This window comes from Camelina sativa, chromosome 2 (genome assembly GCF_030686135.1).
Source record: "Camelina sativa cultivar CO46 ecotype springtype chromosome 2, ASM3068613v1".
Taxonomy (NCBI): Eukaryota; Viridiplantae; Streptophyta; class Magnoliopsida; order Brassicales; family Brassicaceae; genus Camelina; species Camelina sativa.
The window spans coordinates 14,776,489-14,797,263 of NC_141881.1; the positions used below are offsets into that span (position 1 = coordinate 14,776,489).

Here is a 20,775-nt window from a genome sequence, read left to right on the forward strand (position 1 = left end):
AAGTTTTTGCTAGACTTTGAAGCTTAAGTAGTTTACGCCACATCCAAGACCCTTGAGAAGGTGAGGCTGCAACTTCCCAAAAGGAGTTGTTGCGGATTAGATAAGTGTGAACCCACTGTCCCCATAGAGATGTTTTGGAGAGGAGCCGCCAAATGAGTTTAAGACCGCAGACGGTGTTTATCTCTTTCAATGATCTTAAGCCGAGACCACCTTCGCAGTGAGGTAAGCAAATATCCAGCCAAGAAACTTTTGCATTATGAGTCTTAAGATCGGGGCCACTCCAGAGGAAAGTAGAGCAGAGTTTCTCAATTTCTTTCATGCATTTACTTGGCAATCGGAAAGCGGAGGACCAAAAATTGGTAATGCTCATTTGGACCGACTTGATAAGTTGTCACCTTCCGCCATAAGACAAAAAACGACCTGTCCAGGTAATAATTCTATGTCGTATCTTTGCTACCAGTGGGGAGTAATCTTGGCTTGTCATTACCTTGGTCAGGAGTGGCAAGCCAAGATAACGTACCGGTAGGGTGCCAGCTTCAAAGGGGAAAGTTTCTTGGAGTTTGGTTTGTACAGCAGGGGAGATACCCGCCATGTAAAGAGTAGACTTCTCGAGACTAATCTTCAGGCCCGAATATGTGGCAAACTCATCAACAATTTGAATCACACCTTCTATAGAACGATTAGTACCATCAGCGAACCATGAGATCATCGGCGAAACAGAGGTGAGTGAGGTTTAAATTGTGGCAGCGATGGTGGTAACCAAATCGGTTCTCCGCAGCCGCTTTATTGATCAAATGTGAGAGGACATTCATGCAGATGACAAACAGGTATAGAGAGAGGGAGCATCCCTGTCGCAAACCACGCGCACTGCCAAAAAAACCCGCTAATTCACCGTTAACTTGAACTGAGAATGTAGCTGTTGAAATGCAGAGCCGTATCCAGTGAATAAACTGTTCAGGGAATCCTAATGCTTATAGCGTGTTGAGTAGGAAAGACCATTGGACTGAGTCAAATACTTTAGAAATGTCTATCTTCATAGCACAGCGGGGAGAGATGTCCGCTTTGTGATAATCCTTGACCAGTTCTGATGCTAATAAGACATTTTCCATGAGTAATCTATCCTTAACAAATGCAGATTGATTCGAAGAAATGATATCGGGGAGCAGAACTTTAAGGCGGTTGGCGAGGATCTTAGAAATCACTTTATATATGACATTACAGCAAGATATGGGCCTGTAATCCTTCATAACACTAGCATCTTCCTTTTTAGGGATCAAATCAAGAATGGTTGTGTTTACACCCTTTGGTAGAAATCCCTTCTTGAAGAACGACTGAACCGCCACCGTGAAATCATTGCCAATGATAGGCCATGCAGCTTTGTAGTTCACTAGAGTAGCCAACTGGTCCTGGACTTTTATTAGCCGGCATAGAGAAGAGAACCTTACTTATCTCCTCACTCGTAACCTCACGTATCAACATGGTTGAATGACTCGCATTACACCGAAACTGTTGGATAAACTTCAAGACTTAAAGCCCAAGACATCCTTACCAAGGAAGATAAGGACAAGAGAGGCTTAGGACAATTCCTAGAAGGATTAGGAGTTAGTTTAGTCCAAATAGAAATAGGAGATAAAGCACTATATATATCATTGATTGAGGTGTGATCAAGAGATAAGAAAAGAGTGCAAACATTGTTTAGTTTTGAGAGGAGATTTTCTAAGCAATAATATAAGGAAGATATTCATATAACAAAGTCTTTTCTATCTTATATTTGGTATCAGAGCCCAAGGTTAAAATTCTGGTGGACCTAGAAAAGTGGATACGGACATGCCTCTTGTTAACCCGAGTAATGGGGGCCCAAGAAGGGGTTTATTATCGGTCCAAGTGGGATCGGTTCGAGATAGAGTTATCATCTCGAGGAGGCGTGTTAATATTCCACATGTGGTCCTTGGTTTGAAGGGGAGATTGTTGGGATACAATCCAAGTCCCACATCTAAAGTTTGAAGGGACTATCATTAATATATAAAGGGTTAGGGTCAATCTACTAATTGCCAATTGGTTTTTAGTTAGAAGCCCAAGATAAGTCCAAATTTAACATGGTATCAGAGCCAGGTTTAATCGATCAAGTTGTGTTTCGATTAAAGAAGCTGTTGAACATCGAACCACAACTATGGGAGAGATAGTTGAATCATCACGACCGAAGGAGCTAGAGAAAGGTATCTCTCTGCAATGTCCTCTTCTGACTTCAACGAATTACACGGTATGGTCCATGAGGATGAGGATCATGCTGCGTATTCAGAAAGTATGGGAGACAATAGAACCAGGATCGGATGATCAAGAGAAGAACGACATCGCTACTGCTTTGTTGTTTCAGTCGATTCCAGAATCACTTACCATGCAGGTTGGTAACTTGCGTACTCCTAAAGCGATTTGGAACTCAATTCAGTCTAGGAATCTTGGAGCTGAACGTGTCAAGGAGGCTCGTTTGCAGACACTCATGTCAGAATTCGAGAAGATACGAAAGACAGAGGGTGATAAGGTCGACGTTTTTGCTGGAAAATTATCGGAGATCGCAACCAAGGCAGGGGCACTTGGTGAGGTCATTGAAGAACCAAGACTTGTGAAGAAGTTTTTGAACAGTCTACCTAGAAGCAAGTTTATTCATATGGTAGCTTCGCTTGAACAAGTTCTCAACCTCAACACCACAAGCTTCGAATATATAGTGGGTAGATTAAAAGCGTTTGAAGAAAGAATTGCAGGAGAAGGACTTCCTGAAGAAAATCAAACAAAACTGATGTTCTCCAACTCAGATCAATATCAAACGAATTATAACAGTGGAAATAATGGTTTTCAAGGCAGAGGACGTGGTAGAGGGAGAGGCTATGGAGGAAGAGGTTACCGAGGAAGAGGTAGAGGGAGAAACAATTCGCAGTATAACAATCAGTACAACACACAGGACCGGTCTAATACAGAACAGAACAAAACACAAGACAAGAAGGAGAAGATCATTATTTGTTTCTGTTGTGACAAACCTGGTAACTACGCCTTACAGTGTCCGGAGAAGGTTCAGAGAAATCAAGAAGCTAACAAAATCGAGACTGAAGAAACAGAGGAAGCGGACAAAGACTTGTTCTTACATGAGATTGTCTATTTGAATGAAGAAAGGGTTATCCCAAGAAACTACACCAAGGAGGATGGGATGTGGTATTTAGACAATGGAGCTAGTAACCATATGACAGGCCATAAGGATAACTTTTCTAAGCTCAATGAGAACATTGGAGGCAAGGTAAAGTTTGGAGATGGATCTTGTGTGGAAATAAGAGGTAAAGGCTCAATAATCTTTCAGAGCAAAGGTGAGGAACAGGTTCTAGTGAATGATATTTACTATATTCCTGACCTCAAGAGCAATATCTTGAGCCTAGGACAGGCTACAGAAGTCGGTTGTGATGTGCGAATGAGACAAAATTGGTTGACAGTCCACGATCCAAACGACAGGCTGTTGTAAAAGTTCTGAGATCAACTAATAGACTGTACAAAATTGGTCTTAAGGTGGGAAGACCGGTTTGTTTACACTCTCGCATCGAGGATGATACCTGGAAGTGGCATGCTAGGCTTGGCCACATTAACTTTAAAGCTTTGAAAGCTATGTCGACACAGAAGATGGATCATGGCTTGTCAGAGATTAAAGAAGAGAAGAAGTTGTGCGAGTCTTGTCTTGTTGGGAAGCAAACAAGGCAGTCATTCCCAAAAGCCACAATGTATCGAGCTTCTAAGCCATTAGAGCTTCTTCACGCTGATCTATGCGGGCCTATAACACCTGCAACCTTAGCACATAACAGATATATATTTGTTATTGTGGATGATTTTTCAAGATATATGTGGTCTGTCTTGATAAAAGAGAAAAGTGAAGCGTTTTGGGAGCTTTAAGGCGTTCAAGAGTAGTGTGGAGAAGGAACTTGGAAAAGAAATCATTACTCTCATAATAGACAGAGGTGGTGAATTCACCTCAAATGAGTTCAATGTTTTATGTGAATCAACTGGGATAAAGAGACATCTGACAGCTCCGTATACTCCACAGCAGAATGGCGTAGTGGAGAGGAGAAATAGGACTCTCATGGAGATGACAAGGAGCATTCTCAAGGCCATGGAGGTTCCAAACTACTTGTGGGGAGAAGGGGTTCGTCATAGTATGTATGTGATCAACAGGATACCCACTAAGGCACTAAACAACATTACTCTGTATGAATGTTTGCGAGAGAGAAAGCCAAACATTGATCACCTGAGAGTGTTTGGGTGTATAGCTTATGCTAAGGCTGATACTGCAGGTCTTAAGAAGTTGGATGACAGTTCGCAGTCGTTAGTTCACCTTGGTATCGAACCTGGATCCAAGGCATATCGACTGTACAACCCGACATCTAGAAGAATTGTAGTCAGCAGAGATGTTGTTTTTGATGAGAAAAACAAATGGAGCTGGAACAGAGCAGAGACCAGAGATAACAGAGAACCAGAGATGTTTCTTATGCAATGGGGAGACATAGAGGATGCTGGAAAAGGACCAAAATCAACAAATTCTGCAGAACAAGATCAAAGTGATGAAAACAGAGCAGAATCAGAGGACGGTATAACCGAGAGATTTGAAGACAGAGTTGTTGATGAGCATGTCGTCACTCATGAGAATCAGCAACCATCTCTAAGAAGGTCAGGACGACAATCTAAACCACCTAAGTATCTCGATGACTATGTGTTGTTAGCATCAATCGAAAGTGAGATGTTACTGTTAATGATAAATGATGAACCACGGTTTTATGAGGAAGCAAAAGGAAAGCAAGTATGGAGAGTGGCTTGTAAGGATGAGATTGATTCTATCAACAAAAACAAGACTTGGTTTCTTGTTGATAGACCGCAGGGTGTGAAAGTGATTGGTCTCAAATGGGTTTTTAAAGTCAAGAGGAATGCAGACGGGACAGTGAACAAATACAAGGCGAGGCTTGTAGCTAAAGGCTACGTTCAAGAAAGTGGAGTTGATTATGAAGAAGCTTTTTCTCCAGTCGCACGTATGGAGACTATAAGGATGTTAATTGGTATGGCTGCATCAGATGGGTGGGAGATCCATCACTTAGATGTGAAGATGGTTTTCTTGCACGGTGAGTTGAAAGAAGACGTTTATGTCGATCAACCCGAAGGATTTGAGATCAAGGGGGAAGAACATCGAGTTTACAAGTTGACAAAAGCTCTATACGGTCTAAGGCAAGCTCCACGAGCCTGGAACACTAAGTTGGATCAAATTCTGAAAGAATTGGGTTTCAAAAGGTGTTTGAAAGAGACTGCAGTGTATCGAAAGGAGAAGGGAAGAGATCTGTTGATTGTTGCCGTGTATGTTGATGACCTGTTCATCACGGGAAACAACCTCAGATCAATTGAGGAGTTTAAGGCAGGGATGTCATCAAAATTCGAGATGTCTGATCTCGGTAGGCTCACTGACTATCTCGGTTTAGAAGTGCATCAAGGGGTTGATGGTATAACTATCAAGCAAGAAGGTTATGCACAGAGGATTTTAAGAGAAGCAGGACTTCAAAGCTGCAACTCGAATGTGATTCCAGGACTTCAAAGCTGCAACTCGAATGTGATTCCAATGGAGTTTGGGTTGCAGGTCTCTAAGTCTCTTGATGAAGCAGAGATAGATCCTACTCGGTTTAGAAGGAATGTTGGCTGCTTGAGATATCTCTTGCACACTCGACCTGACCTGTCTTTTGCGGTGAGTGTTGTAAGCAGGTACATGCAGAGCCCAAGGAAGCCTCATGGAGAAATCATCAAGCAAATCCTACAATATCTCAGAGGAACAACATCTTATGGTCTCATGTGAGTGACTTGAGAGCAAACGAACATGAGATGATGTCTGCTTTATACTTACAAGTCAGTATTATGAGCCAAGCTCTTATTTTCGTCATTCGATCAAGAAGCTAGTCTTTTTTAGAGCGACCTGGATTGTTCTTGCTTGTCTCTTTCATCCTATCACAAACTGTAAGCATAAAAAACATGATTATCTTCTCTTCATTATAAAGTCTCCTTCCTTAATGATTTCATAATTTTGACCTTGTAGCTTGCAACAATACTTGCCGTTTACGCAAGTTGGGAAACTGCGGGAATCGACGGAATAGGATGGCGTTGGGCTGGTGTTATTTGGCTCTACGACATCGTCTTCTTTTTTCCGTTAGACATAATAAAATTCGCAATCCGTTACATACTAACCGGAAAAACCTGGCCAAATCGCATTGTTGACGACAAGGTACACTTACTTTTGAACGATGATGATTCAAAACTCAGCTGGAGAATGCTAACCAATCCCTCTTGCATCTTTGGTCGAGTACTAAATTGTTAACTGGCGTACTTACTCACTACCGGAACCGGAAGGGTCAGCTCCTCTCCTTGATAAAGTCAAATATTGATAGCTGGTTTAATACTATACCGCACCTTCTCCGTTTTTACATTTTATTCTTTTTATTTGTAAGTACTGTACAGTTGGTGTTGGTATAATTTTCTTTAGTTTTCTCTTTTTTGTTTAAAAAAAGTTTATTGAAAACTTAAAACTAAATGGAAATTAGGAATTTTATCATAAATCCTAACTGGTTTAATACTATACCGTTCTAATTACTATTTTTTTTTTTGCTAAAAGAAAAATAACTACTATTTTTTTTTTGTCTGGTTAAAGTTCTAAATATTTTTCTTTCTTTTTTAGTTTTTTTTTTATAACTTTTAAGTAATTGCTAAAACTCTCTTCTCTCTCTCAAATCTTTCAGAGAGAGAAAGCTGCTGTATTATATTTCCGGTGACTTTTGTCATCGTTTTTTGTTTTCGGCTAAATCCGGTTTATCTTTTCTTGCTTAGATGTGAGTTCTTCTTAGCCCATATGGCTAATTTTTGTGTTTGTTTTTCCTTTTGCAGAGTCAGATCGATCTTTTTTAAGTTGAAGAGATCAAAGCCGAATGATGTTACAGAGATTTTGGATCATTAGATTGCTCGATTCTAATCAAAAGGAGAGTAAATTCTCATACACATACTAGTGGCCGTGATTGGCACCGTATGATGGTTTCTTCTTAAGTTTGTGAATCGTGAGGGAGGAATTATGTGCAGGGTGAAGAACAGTTTAGGAGAGCAAAGTTTTGCGACTAATCTGACATCTAGCCATCTCACGTTTTCCAGTGCTTCACAGATCTGAAAATTCATGAGGCTCTGTTTCTTAAAACTCGGAGGAAGATGCATAAGGAAAGTGGTGATATACGGAGCAAAAAGCTGAAGAACAACGGATTCCTGTGCCGGAAAAGACGAATTTGATAGCCAGAATTTTTGGATCTGATCGGAGACTCGGCTCCGGTTGAAGGCTGTGTCGACTCGATCGTTTTCCACCCCAACTTCGTAGTTTAACACGTGTTCCAGTACGTGTCCCTTTCTAAACTTATTTTGTGCTTAGCTGTATTTTGTATTAGAGTATTTAGGTTAATGATTGGGCTTTATTTGTTGGGCTCCATTTTCACTTTGTATCACTCTTTCATACTGCCCATCTTGGGCTTAATTAATGAAAGTTTGCCTGACAAAAAAAAAAGTAATTGCTAAAAATATATGTCACTAATTAAATTAAACTCTTTTGTCCCTTATTAAATTTTTTTAGCAAGGATTGTCTATTTGATTATTGAAAAAAAAACCTAGAGAGTATAGCTTTATAGTATCTTAGTTATTCTTTTCGAAATTCATAACTAAAATAATCACCATAATTACTATATTTCTTTTTTGCTAATAGAAAATAACTACTATTTTTTGTCTGGTTAAAGTTCTAATTATTTTTCTTTCTTTTTTTCATAATTTTTAAGTGATTGCTAAATATATATCACTGATTAAATTAAACCTTTTTGTCTCTTATTAAATTTGGTTAACAAGGATTGTCTATTTGATTATTGAAAAAAAAAACTAAAGAGTATAACTTTACTAGATAAGGACCCGTCCGATGTGCGGGTTTAAAGTTTTATAAATAGAATTAAATTTAATAAAATATATTATAATTTATTGTACATTATTTATGAATTTTGTTATTATTATAATACACTGATTTATATCCATATACAAATCTTTTATATATGTTATCATTAAAAGTGTATTTTTTACACCTAGGTATACTGTATGTTACAAATATATTATTTACCAGCACCTAGACAATGTCTATATGAACAAATTAAGCCACCTATTATATGTCTCTTTAGTTTCACTTTTACATAGTTTCTTTAATCACTAAAATTGTTGGCTTAAAAACATTTTGAATACAAAATAAATTAAATCACAATAGTGTATGACTAACCATGGAGAGAACCTCGGTTCTGCCATCCTCCCTTACGGAGAGAACCTTGCGTCCAACCTCCTCCACCTTGGAGAGAACCCTCGCTCCGCCTTCTTCTCTTGGAAAAATAATCTTGCATCCAACCTCCCCCATCTTCCTCCCTTGGAGAGATATCCTTGCGTCCAACCTCCTCCATTATATAGAGAACCTCGGCTTTGCCCTCCTCCTGTGTGGTCAGAATATGTTCACGTCTTTTAGCTATCTCAAAGTGGCTTGCTCCAGCAACCAATGAAACTAAAGACCTTTTTCCAACGTTACAAAATCTTTTGATAGTAACTAATCTTAAATTTCCCAATGTATTTCATGAAACTTTCTTTGACATACCATGATGTAGACTCTGTCTCCAAACTCTTATGGATCTATCAACAATGATTTATGTTTTTCCAATCTATCAATGTTTGTTGTAGGCTTGTGTTTGATTTGACTATTTTATCCAACCATTAGGTTGATAACCTTCTCCTCTTTACCTTCTTTTGAGATTGAACGAATGATAACAATTATGTTTGCACAAAAAAACTTCTATAACCAACCAATCAAGGTTGAGAAATTAAAAGAAAATTAATTTAACATAATTAATGAAATAGTAGAAAATTATAAGCACGATAATATATGAATCTCAAATAATTCAAAGATGAAAATATTAGAAAAAGAAGATGCATATATCAATCTTCTATTTTTATTTTCGTCAACATATGAATCTTACTTATTCCAAACTGAAAAAGTAGAAAGTATGAGTATATTTTGAAAGCAAACTAAAAATAAGGAAATTTTTCTTCCCATTAAAAAAACTGACCAATAGAACAAAGTTGAAAGCAAACTTTCTGAATAAATTATTTTGTTAGATGAATAATATGAGACGATCTATGTTTATATAGAAGTGAGTATTTACATTTTTTAGAATTAATAATTTTCTTTAAATTTTCCTTAATTCCTTTTTTATTTACAAAATTTATTCCAATGAGCCTATTGTGTTTTTTCTAAATTTCTTGCTTTCCACTTTCTTGTAAGACGTACTATCGTTCGACGATAAGAACACTTTTTGTTTAGTTGATCTAGTGTTATATAATCTCTGTTGTTATCTTGCATTTGTGTATTCATCTTCTTTTTTATGTTACCTGTCCTGCAAATTAATAGAAATAATAATAGTTAGTCCCAAAAACCTTAGTTGGTATTCATAAGAAACTTTGTTAACACTTCAAAATCAAAGATTGCGTAGTATGCATTATGAGATTGAGAAACGAAACAAAATTCAAAGAAACGACGACGAAAACGCATCGTAATATCTAGGATTCTTTTTGTTTAGTTGCTTCGATTAGAAAACAAACAAATTGTCTTCGAGACTTGTTCAAGAACGATGATATGTCAAACAAAATGTTAATAATATGAAGAAAAAAAATACCAAAAAAAACAAAGCTAGTTGAAATTATTTTATTTGGTGAAAAATATGTCATCATCTATTTGCTTATATAGAGTGTTATATTTATAATCCTCTTCCTTTTAAGATTAACAAAGTTTTTTTAATATAATAAGATTACAATTATCTTATGCATCATTTTACCATGGTTGAAAACTGTGATTTCTGATCATTAAAATTTACGTTTGTCACGATCTGATGAGTTACTAACTTTGATATGTGAGTTTTGATTGTTAAAATTGACACGTATCACGATCTTATGAGTTATTAACTTGGATATTTAGTCGTTAAAACTGACACGTGTCACGATCTTGTAAGTTTTTAACTTTGATCTCTGATAGTTATAATTAACATGTGAGTTACTAACTCTCAGAACCAAGTTTTATATAATAAGATAGTATTTTAGTTACTTTTTTAAAATTAATAACTAAAATAATCATCATACCTGTAAATGTTTTTGAAAATATAAAAATTATCTATGAAAAGTTGACTAAATAAAGGACCTCAAATTTTTTATGATGATGTGAGAAATACTCTTTTTGAAGACAAATTTAAACGTATTTTTTATCAATCAATATTGTTATATATTGACTAACTTAATATGTGTCCTTTACTTTTATAAATTATAATCACCCTAGAACCAACCAGAAACCTCAAAGCTTTCCACATAGTAAAAAATCATCATCATTACCTTTACCTAAAAAGAGTAATAAGAATAAAAATAAAAATAAAAATAAAATAAAAAATCTTAAAACGACGAGTTTTAACCGATCCAATCCAGTTCAATTGCAATTTCTTCATCACAACTCAACAACATTTGGTTTTAGACATTTCCCCTTGGTCACTCCAAGAACAATACAAAAGACGAAACCTTTACAATCACTTCGTTGCTGCGAAACCCAAGCTTCTTCATTTCTCCAATCTTCTTCTTCTTCTCTTATGGCGTCGACACCGAATCAGGAAGCAATCGACACTTTCATCAGCATCACCGGCGCTTCAAACGCCGTCGCCCTTCAGAAACTCGAGGTGATTCTAACTTTTAACTCATCTCGATTCATCTTTCTTTTCAAAGCAATCTATTCATATCGGAACTTTCTCGTGGAATCGGTAAACTGAAAAGTTCCATATGACTGACGATCGTTTGTGATTATTCCGATGCCCTTGTTTTAATCGGTGATGGCTAGGGTTGAAATTAAAGTTAATTTTTTTCGCTATTTTTAGTTCATTGGATGGTCTGATTGAGTTTATACAAGGGTTTACATTGCTCTCTTTAGCTCTCATTCATTGATGATTGTATGAGTTTCACTATTGTTGACAAGAGTGTGTAATATTGTAATTTTGAGAGCTGAGTGTATCATTATTTTTGAGTAGATTGATATGTATAATTGATTGTTTTCTTTTCTCCCAATCTTATGCAGGAACATCGTGGTGATCTTAATCAAGCTGTGAATGCTTATTTCAGTGAGGGGGATCGAAATGTGTATGACATCATCTATCTCACTGATGATTGTTTATTTTCTTCTTTCTCAGCTTTTCAAAGTTATCATTTTTTTTATGTGGTGTACTTTGTTATGTTCTTTGTGCAGGGTACATGAAGCACCAGTTAATGCCATTCATGACGATGAAATGGATATAGATGATGTGATTCCTGCTCCGCAGTCTCCTCTATCTATGTTCAATGCAGCTAGAACGATGGGCCGTCCCTTTTCTCTTTTGGATTCGGACTTTGCTAGAGGTATATTTGATAACGATCCTCTTATGCCACGCCCTCCGTTTGTTAGTCATCCCAGAGAGGTTAGGCAGATACCAATAGAGGTTAAGGATAGCACTAGTGGGCCATCAGGACGATCTAGTGATGCTCCTACTATTGAGGATGTGACAGAAACAGCACATGTTCAAGGTCCAGCTACTCAAGGAACTGTTATTATAGATGAAGAGAGTGATGATGATGTTCCTTATGCACCAAGGGGACAAAGTAGGCAAGACGGACTTGCTGGTTCTGTAGCCAATAATAATCAAGATTACAATGATATTGAAGAAGAAATGATCAGAGCTGCCATTGAGGCCTCAAAGAAGGAGGCTGAGGTAAGCTTCTCTAAGAGATTGGGCACTATTGTGGTTTTTCTTCTTGTTTAGTTTGGCTTACTGAATTAGCAAATTTTATGATCTTTTATGATTTTTTTGTAGGGATCAACTAACCCTTTGCTTGAAGAGAGGCCCCTTCACATGGAAGATGATGACGACATAGCAAAAGCTGTTACAATGTCATTGAAGGTCTGTGGTTGTCTCCTCTCTTTTAATTTTGCTGCCATATCCCTTTGATCTCTTTTAACATAAGTTAGTGCAGTCAGCGGAGGAAGAGGTTTTGCGCGGTCAAGGGTATAAGGCCTCAACCTCAGAAATAGGAGCTTCTGAAGTGACTGCTGCTCAAGGACCTCAGGATACCCAAGCCCTGAACGGAAGGTTTGTTGGTTCTTTTCTATATTACTTTGCTAATGTGTTATCTCCAAGTTTGATACTTGCAGTTGTAAAAACTTCTGTCAAGCAGTTTGTCTGCTGGTGTTTGTCAAAAAGTCGAGGCCTAACAAATTGTCTTGTTTTGTTGTCTAGATTGGCAGCACCTAGCTCACCATTTGAGGATGACTCCGATGATGTTGATGAGCAACCTCTTATTAGACACAGGCCAAGACGTGCAGCATTGGAATCTCTGGCTCCACCTAGCGTTGATCGTTCCCGGAGTGGGAGTCCTGAAGAAGAACGTGCAAGTATTAATCCAGCGGAGCGTGGCAGTGGGTTTCCTTCAGAGGTAATTATAAAATCTGTTAAATTAATTACACCGAAACCTGACTAGAATTCCAGTATTATTTATAGGTAAGAATTCTAGAGTAGCTAGTCCTTGTCATTGCTGATATTCTATTGTGTATGCTCAAGTGGGGAGGCATTTCGTCTGAGGAACATGATGAAGCTGTCATGCTCGAGGCGGCCATGTTTGGTGGCATTCCTGAAACTGGATATAATCCTCCTCTTCCATTCTTGCCTCCTCAGCCGAGGGCACAACCACCTCCACCCTCACCTTCACTGACAGCTCAGAGGTTAATACGGGAACAGCAGGTTAGGCAACACTTACTACCTGCTTGACCAAACCTCTTTATTTATCAAGGTTTATGGGTGATAATAAAATTGCTATATCATGCAGGATGATGAGTATCTTGCATCCCTGCAAGCTGACCGGGATAAAGAAATTAAATCCATTAGAGAGGAAGAAACTGCTAGAAAGGCTTTTCTGGAGGAAAAAAAGAAAAAAGAGGAAGAAGCTCAAAGAAAACTCGAGGAAGAACAGGTGCCGCTTCTGTTCTTACATATAACCCTCTTTCTAAATCTGCGTTCAAACAAGTTTTCCTGTAACTATTGACTGCCGATTGTTACCCAGACTCCTGCTAGTTGATAGAGAAAGATCAGCCTAAATCATAGGCAACTTTGAAAACCCTTTCTTGCTTCAGAAAGATGAAACTCTATAACCATACAATACAACGATGATTATGAAAAGTGGTTTAGCACTGCTATGTAGGCTGGTTTTCACAAGTTTTAGTGAAGGCAATCTTGTTGCTTACTACGGTTTTTTTTACTCTGAATGTTGTTGCAGGAGCTAGAGAGGCAGCTAGATGCAAAAGAAGCATCTCTACCTAAGGAGCCACAAGCAGACGAAGAGAATGCCATTACCCTTCTAATCCGGATGCCAGATGGCACCCGACGTGGCCGCCGGTTCCTTAAATCCGACAAACTCCAAGTCAGTTTTCTAATCAGTTTTATTTTGCATTACTCGGAAGTTTCTCCATAAAAATAACTGTTGTCTGTGCTGTTTTGCAGTCTCTTTTCAACTTTATAGACATTGCCAGAGTGGTGAAACCCAACACTTACAGACTGGTAAATTTTCTGCCTCTACATAAATAAATATTTCATCTTTTGGCATATAGAACACGCTTATAGGATGTTATGAGGGCTGGTTACAAATCGGGTTAATGACTAGTTGAGGATCAGACTTCAGACCTGATCTATCCCGGCCATGCTGGCTAGGCAGAGGTTAACTGCCCTGATTTAAAGCAAAAAATGATATGCTTGACCGGTTTGGTCCTATAAATCAGTTTAGATCTTAAAGGTCTGAAAAAGCCGGTCTTTAAAGTTTTGATGTGGTGAAAACAGGTGAGGCCATATCCAAGGCATGCGTTTGGAGATGGAGAAAGTGAGTCTACCTTGAACGATCTTGGGCTGACCAGCAAACAAGAAGCATTGTTCCTTGAGCTTATCTAAAGTAAGTTTTAGCTTTTAAATATCAGACATACATTTGTCTGCTGCTTAGAAACTTCTAAATTTCAAGTTAATTTTATATTTCTTTAAGTATCTGTTGGGAGGGATTATATTATAATTTATAAAACCGGTTTCAGTTGTACATACATTACTGCCTAATGTGTCTGGCTCTCACTCTCTCAAGTATAATGTTTGTCATCTTCAACTTTGCTGTTTTAAACTTGCCCACATATTAGAAGAGTTGAAACAACTCTTTCAAATGCTTTTTTTTTTTTTTTTGACATTCACAAAATCATATTGCTCGGAAGTGTAAGCACCACATCACACCACTAGACTTTCCCATATCCGATGCGCCTTTTAGGCGGAGTCGCATCACACCAAATCCCCTGGAAATTTCGATTAGAAGATTTTGTGTTTCAAAAGCAATCGCAGTTTCTACTCTTTGCTTTACTGTGTAGGAACATTTGGTTACTTTTTCACCACAAATAGTTATTGCATCCCAATATATACTAGAGATGAGGTACACCAAAGGTTTTTGTACACTGGAGAGTTTAAGTGTTTGAAGGTAACCAAAACTCTCCAAGAGCAAAAACGAACAATTTTGACATGGCTTTGTTTGGAAGTCAAAAACAGTGTGAAGTAGAGAAAAGAAATTGGAACAAACCCAAAATAGAGTTTTATTGTAAGAGAGAAACAGAACTACATTTGATGGCACTGTATAGAAAATCATTCAATGAAACTGGAAAGAAAGAAAATGGTACTAATGAACTAATGTATTAATTCATTCATCAAACAGTAACAGTCATAAAATGCAATAAAGAACATGACTTGGTGACAGTAAGCACAACATCACACCACTCAATCTTCCCATAGACCTCTCGTTCATTACGCCTTTCAAGAGCAATCTCAGCACACCAAATCACCTTCTTCTTAGGATCTGTACCACGCACATCCTTCTCCCACAAAACCACAATCTTTCCACTATAACCCACCAATCTAACAAAAAGACCTTGATTTGGTAATTTTGGTAATTTTGGTAGTTTTGCCAAACCCTTCAAATATCTCCACCGTCTTTTCTCTGAGTCGTACCATACCACACTACGTCTTCCATAAGAGTAGATTACGTTGTCTACTACTGCGCCAGCAAAATCAGTGGGATTCCAACGCAAAGGTATCTCTACTCCTACCACATCCCATTTATTTTCTTTGGGCTTGTAAACCAGATTTTTATCCCCAAACAGGTAAAGCTTCCCGTCCAAAACTAAACTTGTTGATACGTACCTACCACGTATCTCTGCGCTAGGGCTTGGCACATGCTCCCATGTTTGGGTTTCGGGATCGAAACACTCCATAAATTTCGAGTAATCAGGATCATTGCATCCTTCCACTACATATATCTTCCCATCAAGAACCCTAATGACGGGATTCTTTTGGGCCGTCTGCATGCTTGGAGTTTTGTGTAAAGTATGAGACCGGCAGTCCATGAATAAGATCCTAGACGAGACGGCGCCATTTCCTAATACGCCAATCATATGTATATTAGAACCAATGGCGATACGAGTCGACTCAGTCGAAGAAGTGAGATTGTGAATTGGAACTGAGACCATAGTGTGATTCGTTAGGATACTATGTGGTCTAAAGCAGGAAGCGAACCATCGTGACTTAAAGTTAGAGTTAGGGTTTTGAGTTGGTCTCCGGCATAAAGTGAACCAGCGTGCATCAGATTGTTCAGAACTGAAACCTAAGCTCAAATAAAGACAATTCTCGATGTTTCCTAAGAGCGTTCGGATCTCGTAAAGCTCAAGCGATGCCACGAGGGAGCGGAATCTCTTGGAAACTAAGGAGAGAATCGGGTAGCACAATCTCGAGACACGGGCTAAACAGTTCAACCACAAATCATCAGGAAGATAAGGCAAATCAACCTGTGAATTCCTCATTAGCACAAAACGCTAGCTCCAAAAAAAACTCAAAAGAGCCTTTCTTGTTAATTACAACTCTTTATATACTGGAGAAATATATATTCCTTAAACTTAGTTGAATTCGTATAACTCATATATTCTGTAAATCAATCTAGATTTAGGTCGAACCGGATAGGAAATCATCTTCATGTATAACAAAATCGAACCGGAATGGCCAAGACTTTTTAAAAAAAAAAAAGAAAAAAGAATATCGAATTAGACGGATAATGGTGAGCTGCCAAAGTGTATTTTGGACTGATTTGATATTAAGGCAAAACAAAGAAAAGAGGAAAACACAACATCTACGTAACTGAGAACATGAATAAAACAGAGTTCTTTATAAGAGGGAGGAGCAACAATAAGCATAAGCTTATGATTATATATTTGTATATGCTTTAAGCTGTAGGATATATCTATAATCATCATATTAAATAAATAAAAAATGATATAACCATGCTCATGGTTTTTGTTCATCAAACAGTAGCGGTAATAACTTCCAAAATATCATATGGTTTGGAAAGTTTAAGCACAATGTCACGCCACTCAATCTTCCCATACATATCTTCTGTGTTGCGTCTTTCAAGCGCAATCTCAGCACAATAAATCACCTTCGTAGCAGGTACTACTTCCTTCTCCCACAAAACCATAATCTTTCCACCATAATCCACCATTCTAACTTGCGTCGGTAGTTTAGGAAGTTTTGCCAAACCCAACAAAAGTCCCCCCAATCTTCTCTCGGGGTCGTACCACCAGATCCTTCTGATGTACGCGTGATAATAATATATTACATTATCTATTACGCAAGAAGAATAATAGGAAGCCAAATGCAAACGATCATCCAATGATCCTACGTCCCATCTGTTTTCTTTGGGGTCGTAAACCACACGTTTATTCCCAAACAGGTAAAGTTTTCCGTTGATTGCTAGGCTACGTAGTTCGTGGCTCTTGTGTATGTCCGCGATAGGGCATGGCAAATACTCCCATATTTGGGTTTTTGGATCGAAAAACTCGATCATATTCGAGGAATCGGGATTTTTGCAGCCTTTCACTACATATATTTTCCCATCAATAACATTTACGAGGGGGCGGTTTCGGGCCATCTGCGTGCTTGGAGCTTTGTGCGAGGTGTGAGACCTGCAGTCCATGAAGAAGACGAGCTTAGTAGAGTAGGAAGCGTCGAAGTATCCGCCAATGATGTAAATATTAGAGCCACTTGCTGCACGAGGCCACCCAAAAGGAGGATAATATATGCAAGTTGGAACTGAGACCAACTCATGATTGTCACTTAACTTCTTCTCTTCATTAATAGTGTGATTCGCTAGGATTCTTTGTGGTCCATTGTAGGAAGGGAACCATCGTAAGTTAAGGTCAGGGTTAGGTTTAGGGTTAGGATTAGGGCTACGGTTAGGGGTTAGAGTTGGGTTTCGGCATAAAGTGAACCAACGTGGCCTAGTTTCAGAACTTAAACGTAAGCACACATATAGACACTTCTCAGTGCGTCCTAAAAGCGTCCGGGCTTTGTAAAGCTCAAGTGATGCAACGAGAGAACAGAATCTCTTGGAAACTAAGGAGAGAGTCGGGTAGTAACACCTTGAGACACAAGCTAAGCAGTGCAAAAGTAATTCATCAGGTAGATAAGGCAAATCAATCGGTGAATTCGTCATCAGCCAAAAACGCTTGGAGAGCAATTGTTCAACCTCGGAGAGCTTTTGCCAACTACTTCTATATATATTGGTAGAAATTTCTATTTCCTAATTCTAGTTGTATCCAAATTTTTATTTCCTAATCTTCTACTAAACAAGGTTGAATTTATCTGCAGGATAACCAAATAATTATATTTCACGATCTCACTATTCACAAACAGTAATAAATGTCTATTTTCCTAATTCTGAATAGTAAAGTGTCTCTATGTAATACAATTACTTTTTAATTATTTAATAACATAACATATCTATGATGATCAAACAATTTTATTTCATTTTTATTTTAAATCATACAATATGTAAGTTCAAACTTATGTAGTCCCACACTAACAAAATTTGCACAAAAGTGATTATGTTAGGGTCTACTTAACTTTATAATATAAAACAAAAAAATGTGTCATAATCACATTTCATGAATTTAACTTGGTGATTTGACGGTCTGACAAAAAATTGGAATCACTACTTTTAAGGAGGCGTAAGAATTAAGATGTATTGAAAAATAGACACATCCTATTAATTCATGTTTTACACAACATGATCCTTGTCGACAGGCCGTTGTGAAGCTCTTGACCCAAACCATCAACTCGTCGATTACTGAACCTCAAGAACCAATAAGCTACATCCGAATCAAAGTTCACTTCATGATATCCACCAAACTAATGTGAATCTTATAATTGAAAAAAAAAATTCAAGAAAATTGATATTGCGCAATGTAGAAAACTTTACATTATGTATAGAAGAAATTCACAAAATCTTGAACAGAAAAAAAAATTTGAGTCTAAAAAATCTTGAAAATAACAAAAACGTCGTTACTTTTACTGTTATCTTGACGGCCAAAACGTCACCGCAACATAAAGTCAGAACCAAGTCAGAGCCGCCAATGGAAGCAAGAACGAGCCAACAGAGTAATGTCCAGTGAACAACGAAGCAGAGGTGGTTAGACTTAGATTGGTATCGCCGTTACCAAGATCGCCGTGACCACCACCACCACGACGGCGGAGACTATCAGCAAAAGTAGTATCATCATCTTCACCAAAACCGCCATAACGTGAGAAATCAAGCGTCGAGGCAACACCGTGAATAGCAACAGAAGAAGAGATGAAAAGATCCGGTTCAGAGACAAGAACGCCGTCGAGAGTATAACCGGAAACAGAGTTGTTAGTGACGACGATCGAGTTTCCGGGGAGAAGAGTCGGGAGACGAGAGAGTGGTTTCAAGATTTGGAGGTCGGTGAAGGAGAGACGTTGAGGTACGATGTGATAAGCGACGGAGAGACGACGTGGAGTAGCATTGTCGCCGTTGGAGGAGACGTCGGCGGAGTCAAAGTCGCTTGGGATGAAAATGGTGGCGGAGAGAGGGATACCGAACTGGTCGTCGACGGCGGAGAGGAAATCGGCAGCCCAGCCACGGAAATCCCCGGCTCCGATCATTGCTTCGATGATTCTGTCGGCGTGTTGGTGATCTTGCGACGTGAGATACGGAGGAGAAGCGGCGGAGGTGAAGGATGAGACGATGGCGGTGATGAGAAAGAGGAGAAGGAGATGGCTTGAGGTGGCCATCGGAGAATCAAAACGGCAGCGACGTTGTAACAGAAAGAGAGAGAATCTTTTTGAGTTCGATCGTTATGATTCTTTCACACAATGAAGTAAGAAGTACTCAGTTTTTTTTTTATCGTTATGTATATACCTCTCTGGTTTAATCATTGTGGAGTAAACCGGTTTCCCAGTTTGGTTATGCGATTAACCGAGATTGTTTTTTGATGTATAAAAAAATACTAGGTACCAATCCGCACATAGTGCGGAATAAATCAATTTAAATAAATTATTATGAGTAAAATTATTATTTAAAATTTAAGATTTGTTTGTATAAAACAAAATACGTAAGTCAAGTTTTTTTCGTTTATTCAAATTAAAATAGCATTTATTTTCTGTAAAATACGTTTCACCCGTGAAATATTTGAAGTTAGAAAATAATTTTAAGGCGGTGTAAAAAGCTTTGATGTCTTTTTATGTTTCTAAAAAACAAATTCACATATTTTATGTTCACATTATTGTCTATATCACTATACCATTAAATAGATAAAACAATATTTTTAGACTAACCGATTTAATTTAAACTAATTCTAAGTCTAAAAATGTAATGAGAAAATGATAAAAGTGGTAAATAAATGAATAATTTTTTTCCTTGTTTGTGAAATATAATTTACTTTTAATAAGTAAATAGGTTATGACAATGATAATTAAATATATTTTTAGATTTAATAGTTGATTAAATAATTATTTTAAAAAATAATCGAAAAATATTGGTCATAATATTTCAGTGGCATATTTATGTAAATAATAATGAAAAATAAGGCTATTTATTAAAAAAAATACAGGAGCTCCCTAAGCGCGACACCTCAGCTTTTTTATGAGAGTGCTTCTCTCTTTTAATATATAGGGGATATATCGTATTTATTTATAATAAATATTAATTAAATTATTTTTAAAAAAATTATAGGTAAAATATGAAATGCCTTTCTATATTCGTTATTTACAAAACCATCAAAATAAATATATTTCCGTTTTATACTACATTTGTATGCATTTCATTCTCATATAAGATTAGAGTGTGAATTTTAAGTGTTACCGAATATTTTGCCATAGTGTATAGAACCAAACGTATTAATCCATTGTAGGTTTAAAAGTTAAAACATATTAATAAGGTGAAAAAATAATATGTTTTACCAAAATGTAATTATTAATAAGGAGAAAACATAATATGTTTTACCAAAATGTAATCATTGGTGTTAGGATAATATGTATAGTTTTTGATATAAGGCTAAAATGTGGATGTGATGAATGAAGAGGTATGCTTTTAATTAATTTTATTCGAAAAAGATACACATGATAATGAAATATGAAAATAACATTCGCGTGCTTATTAATATTTTTTCAATACAAATGAAATCCTTTACTCTAGAAGAGTATTAGTTTTGTAATCTTCATGGTTGGCTTAGTTTGATTCTCT

General features: G+C 37.4%; 2 protein-coding genes and 2 pseudogenes across 4 annotated transcripts; 1 reads left to right on the forward strand and 3 right to left on the reverse strand.

The window, feature by feature from the left end:
- Positions 1-10,582: 10,582 nt before the first annotated feature.
- On the forward strand, positions 10,583-14,310 carry LOC104718205 (plant UBX domain-containing protein 8). The gene is made up of 11 exons (XM_010435904.3): positions 10,583-10,826; positions 11,219-11,280; positions 11,387-11,885; positions 11,988-12,074; positions 12,148-12,263; positions 12,411-12,606; positions 12,732-12,911; positions 12,997-13,140; positions 13,444-13,587; positions 13,668-13,724; positions 14,001-14,310. The coding sequence occupies exons 1-11, from the start codon at positions 10,740-10,742 to the stop codon at positions 14,106-14,108; spliced, it is 1,680 nt and encodes a 559-aa protein (XP_010434206.2). The 5' UTR covers positions 10,583-10,739; the 3' UTR covers positions 14,109-14,310.
- A 470-nt stretch (positions 14,311-14,780) lies between these two features.
- LOC104718197 (putative F-box/kelch-repeat protein At4g11750 pseudogene) lies at positions 14,781-16,263 on the reverse strand (annotated as a pseudogene). The gene has a single exon (XR_015579436.1). The product of XR_015579436.1 is annotated as a putative F-box/kelch-repeat protein At4g11750 pseudogene (transcript).
- A 189-nt stretch (positions 16,264-16,452) lies between these two features.
- Positions 16,453-17,869, reverse strand: LOC104748785 (putative F-box/kelch-repeat protein At4g11750 pseudogene; annotated as a pseudogene). The gene has a single exon (XR_015573696.1). The product of XR_015573696.1 is annotated as a putative F-box/kelch-repeat protein At4g11750 pseudogene (transcript).
- Positions 17,870-18,443: 574 nt separating this feature from the next.
- Positions 18,444-19,414, reverse strand: LOC104748777 (FAS1 domain-containing protein SELMODRAFT_448915-like). The gene has a single exon (XM_010470371.2). It carries the CDS (start codon positions 19,323-19,325, stop codon positions 18,624-18,626), a length of 702 nt encoding a protein of 233 aa, XP_010468673.2. The 5' UTR covers positions 19,326-19,414; the 3' UTR covers positions 18,444-18,623.
- Between the last annotated feature and the right edge of the window lie 1,361 nt (positions 19,415-20,775).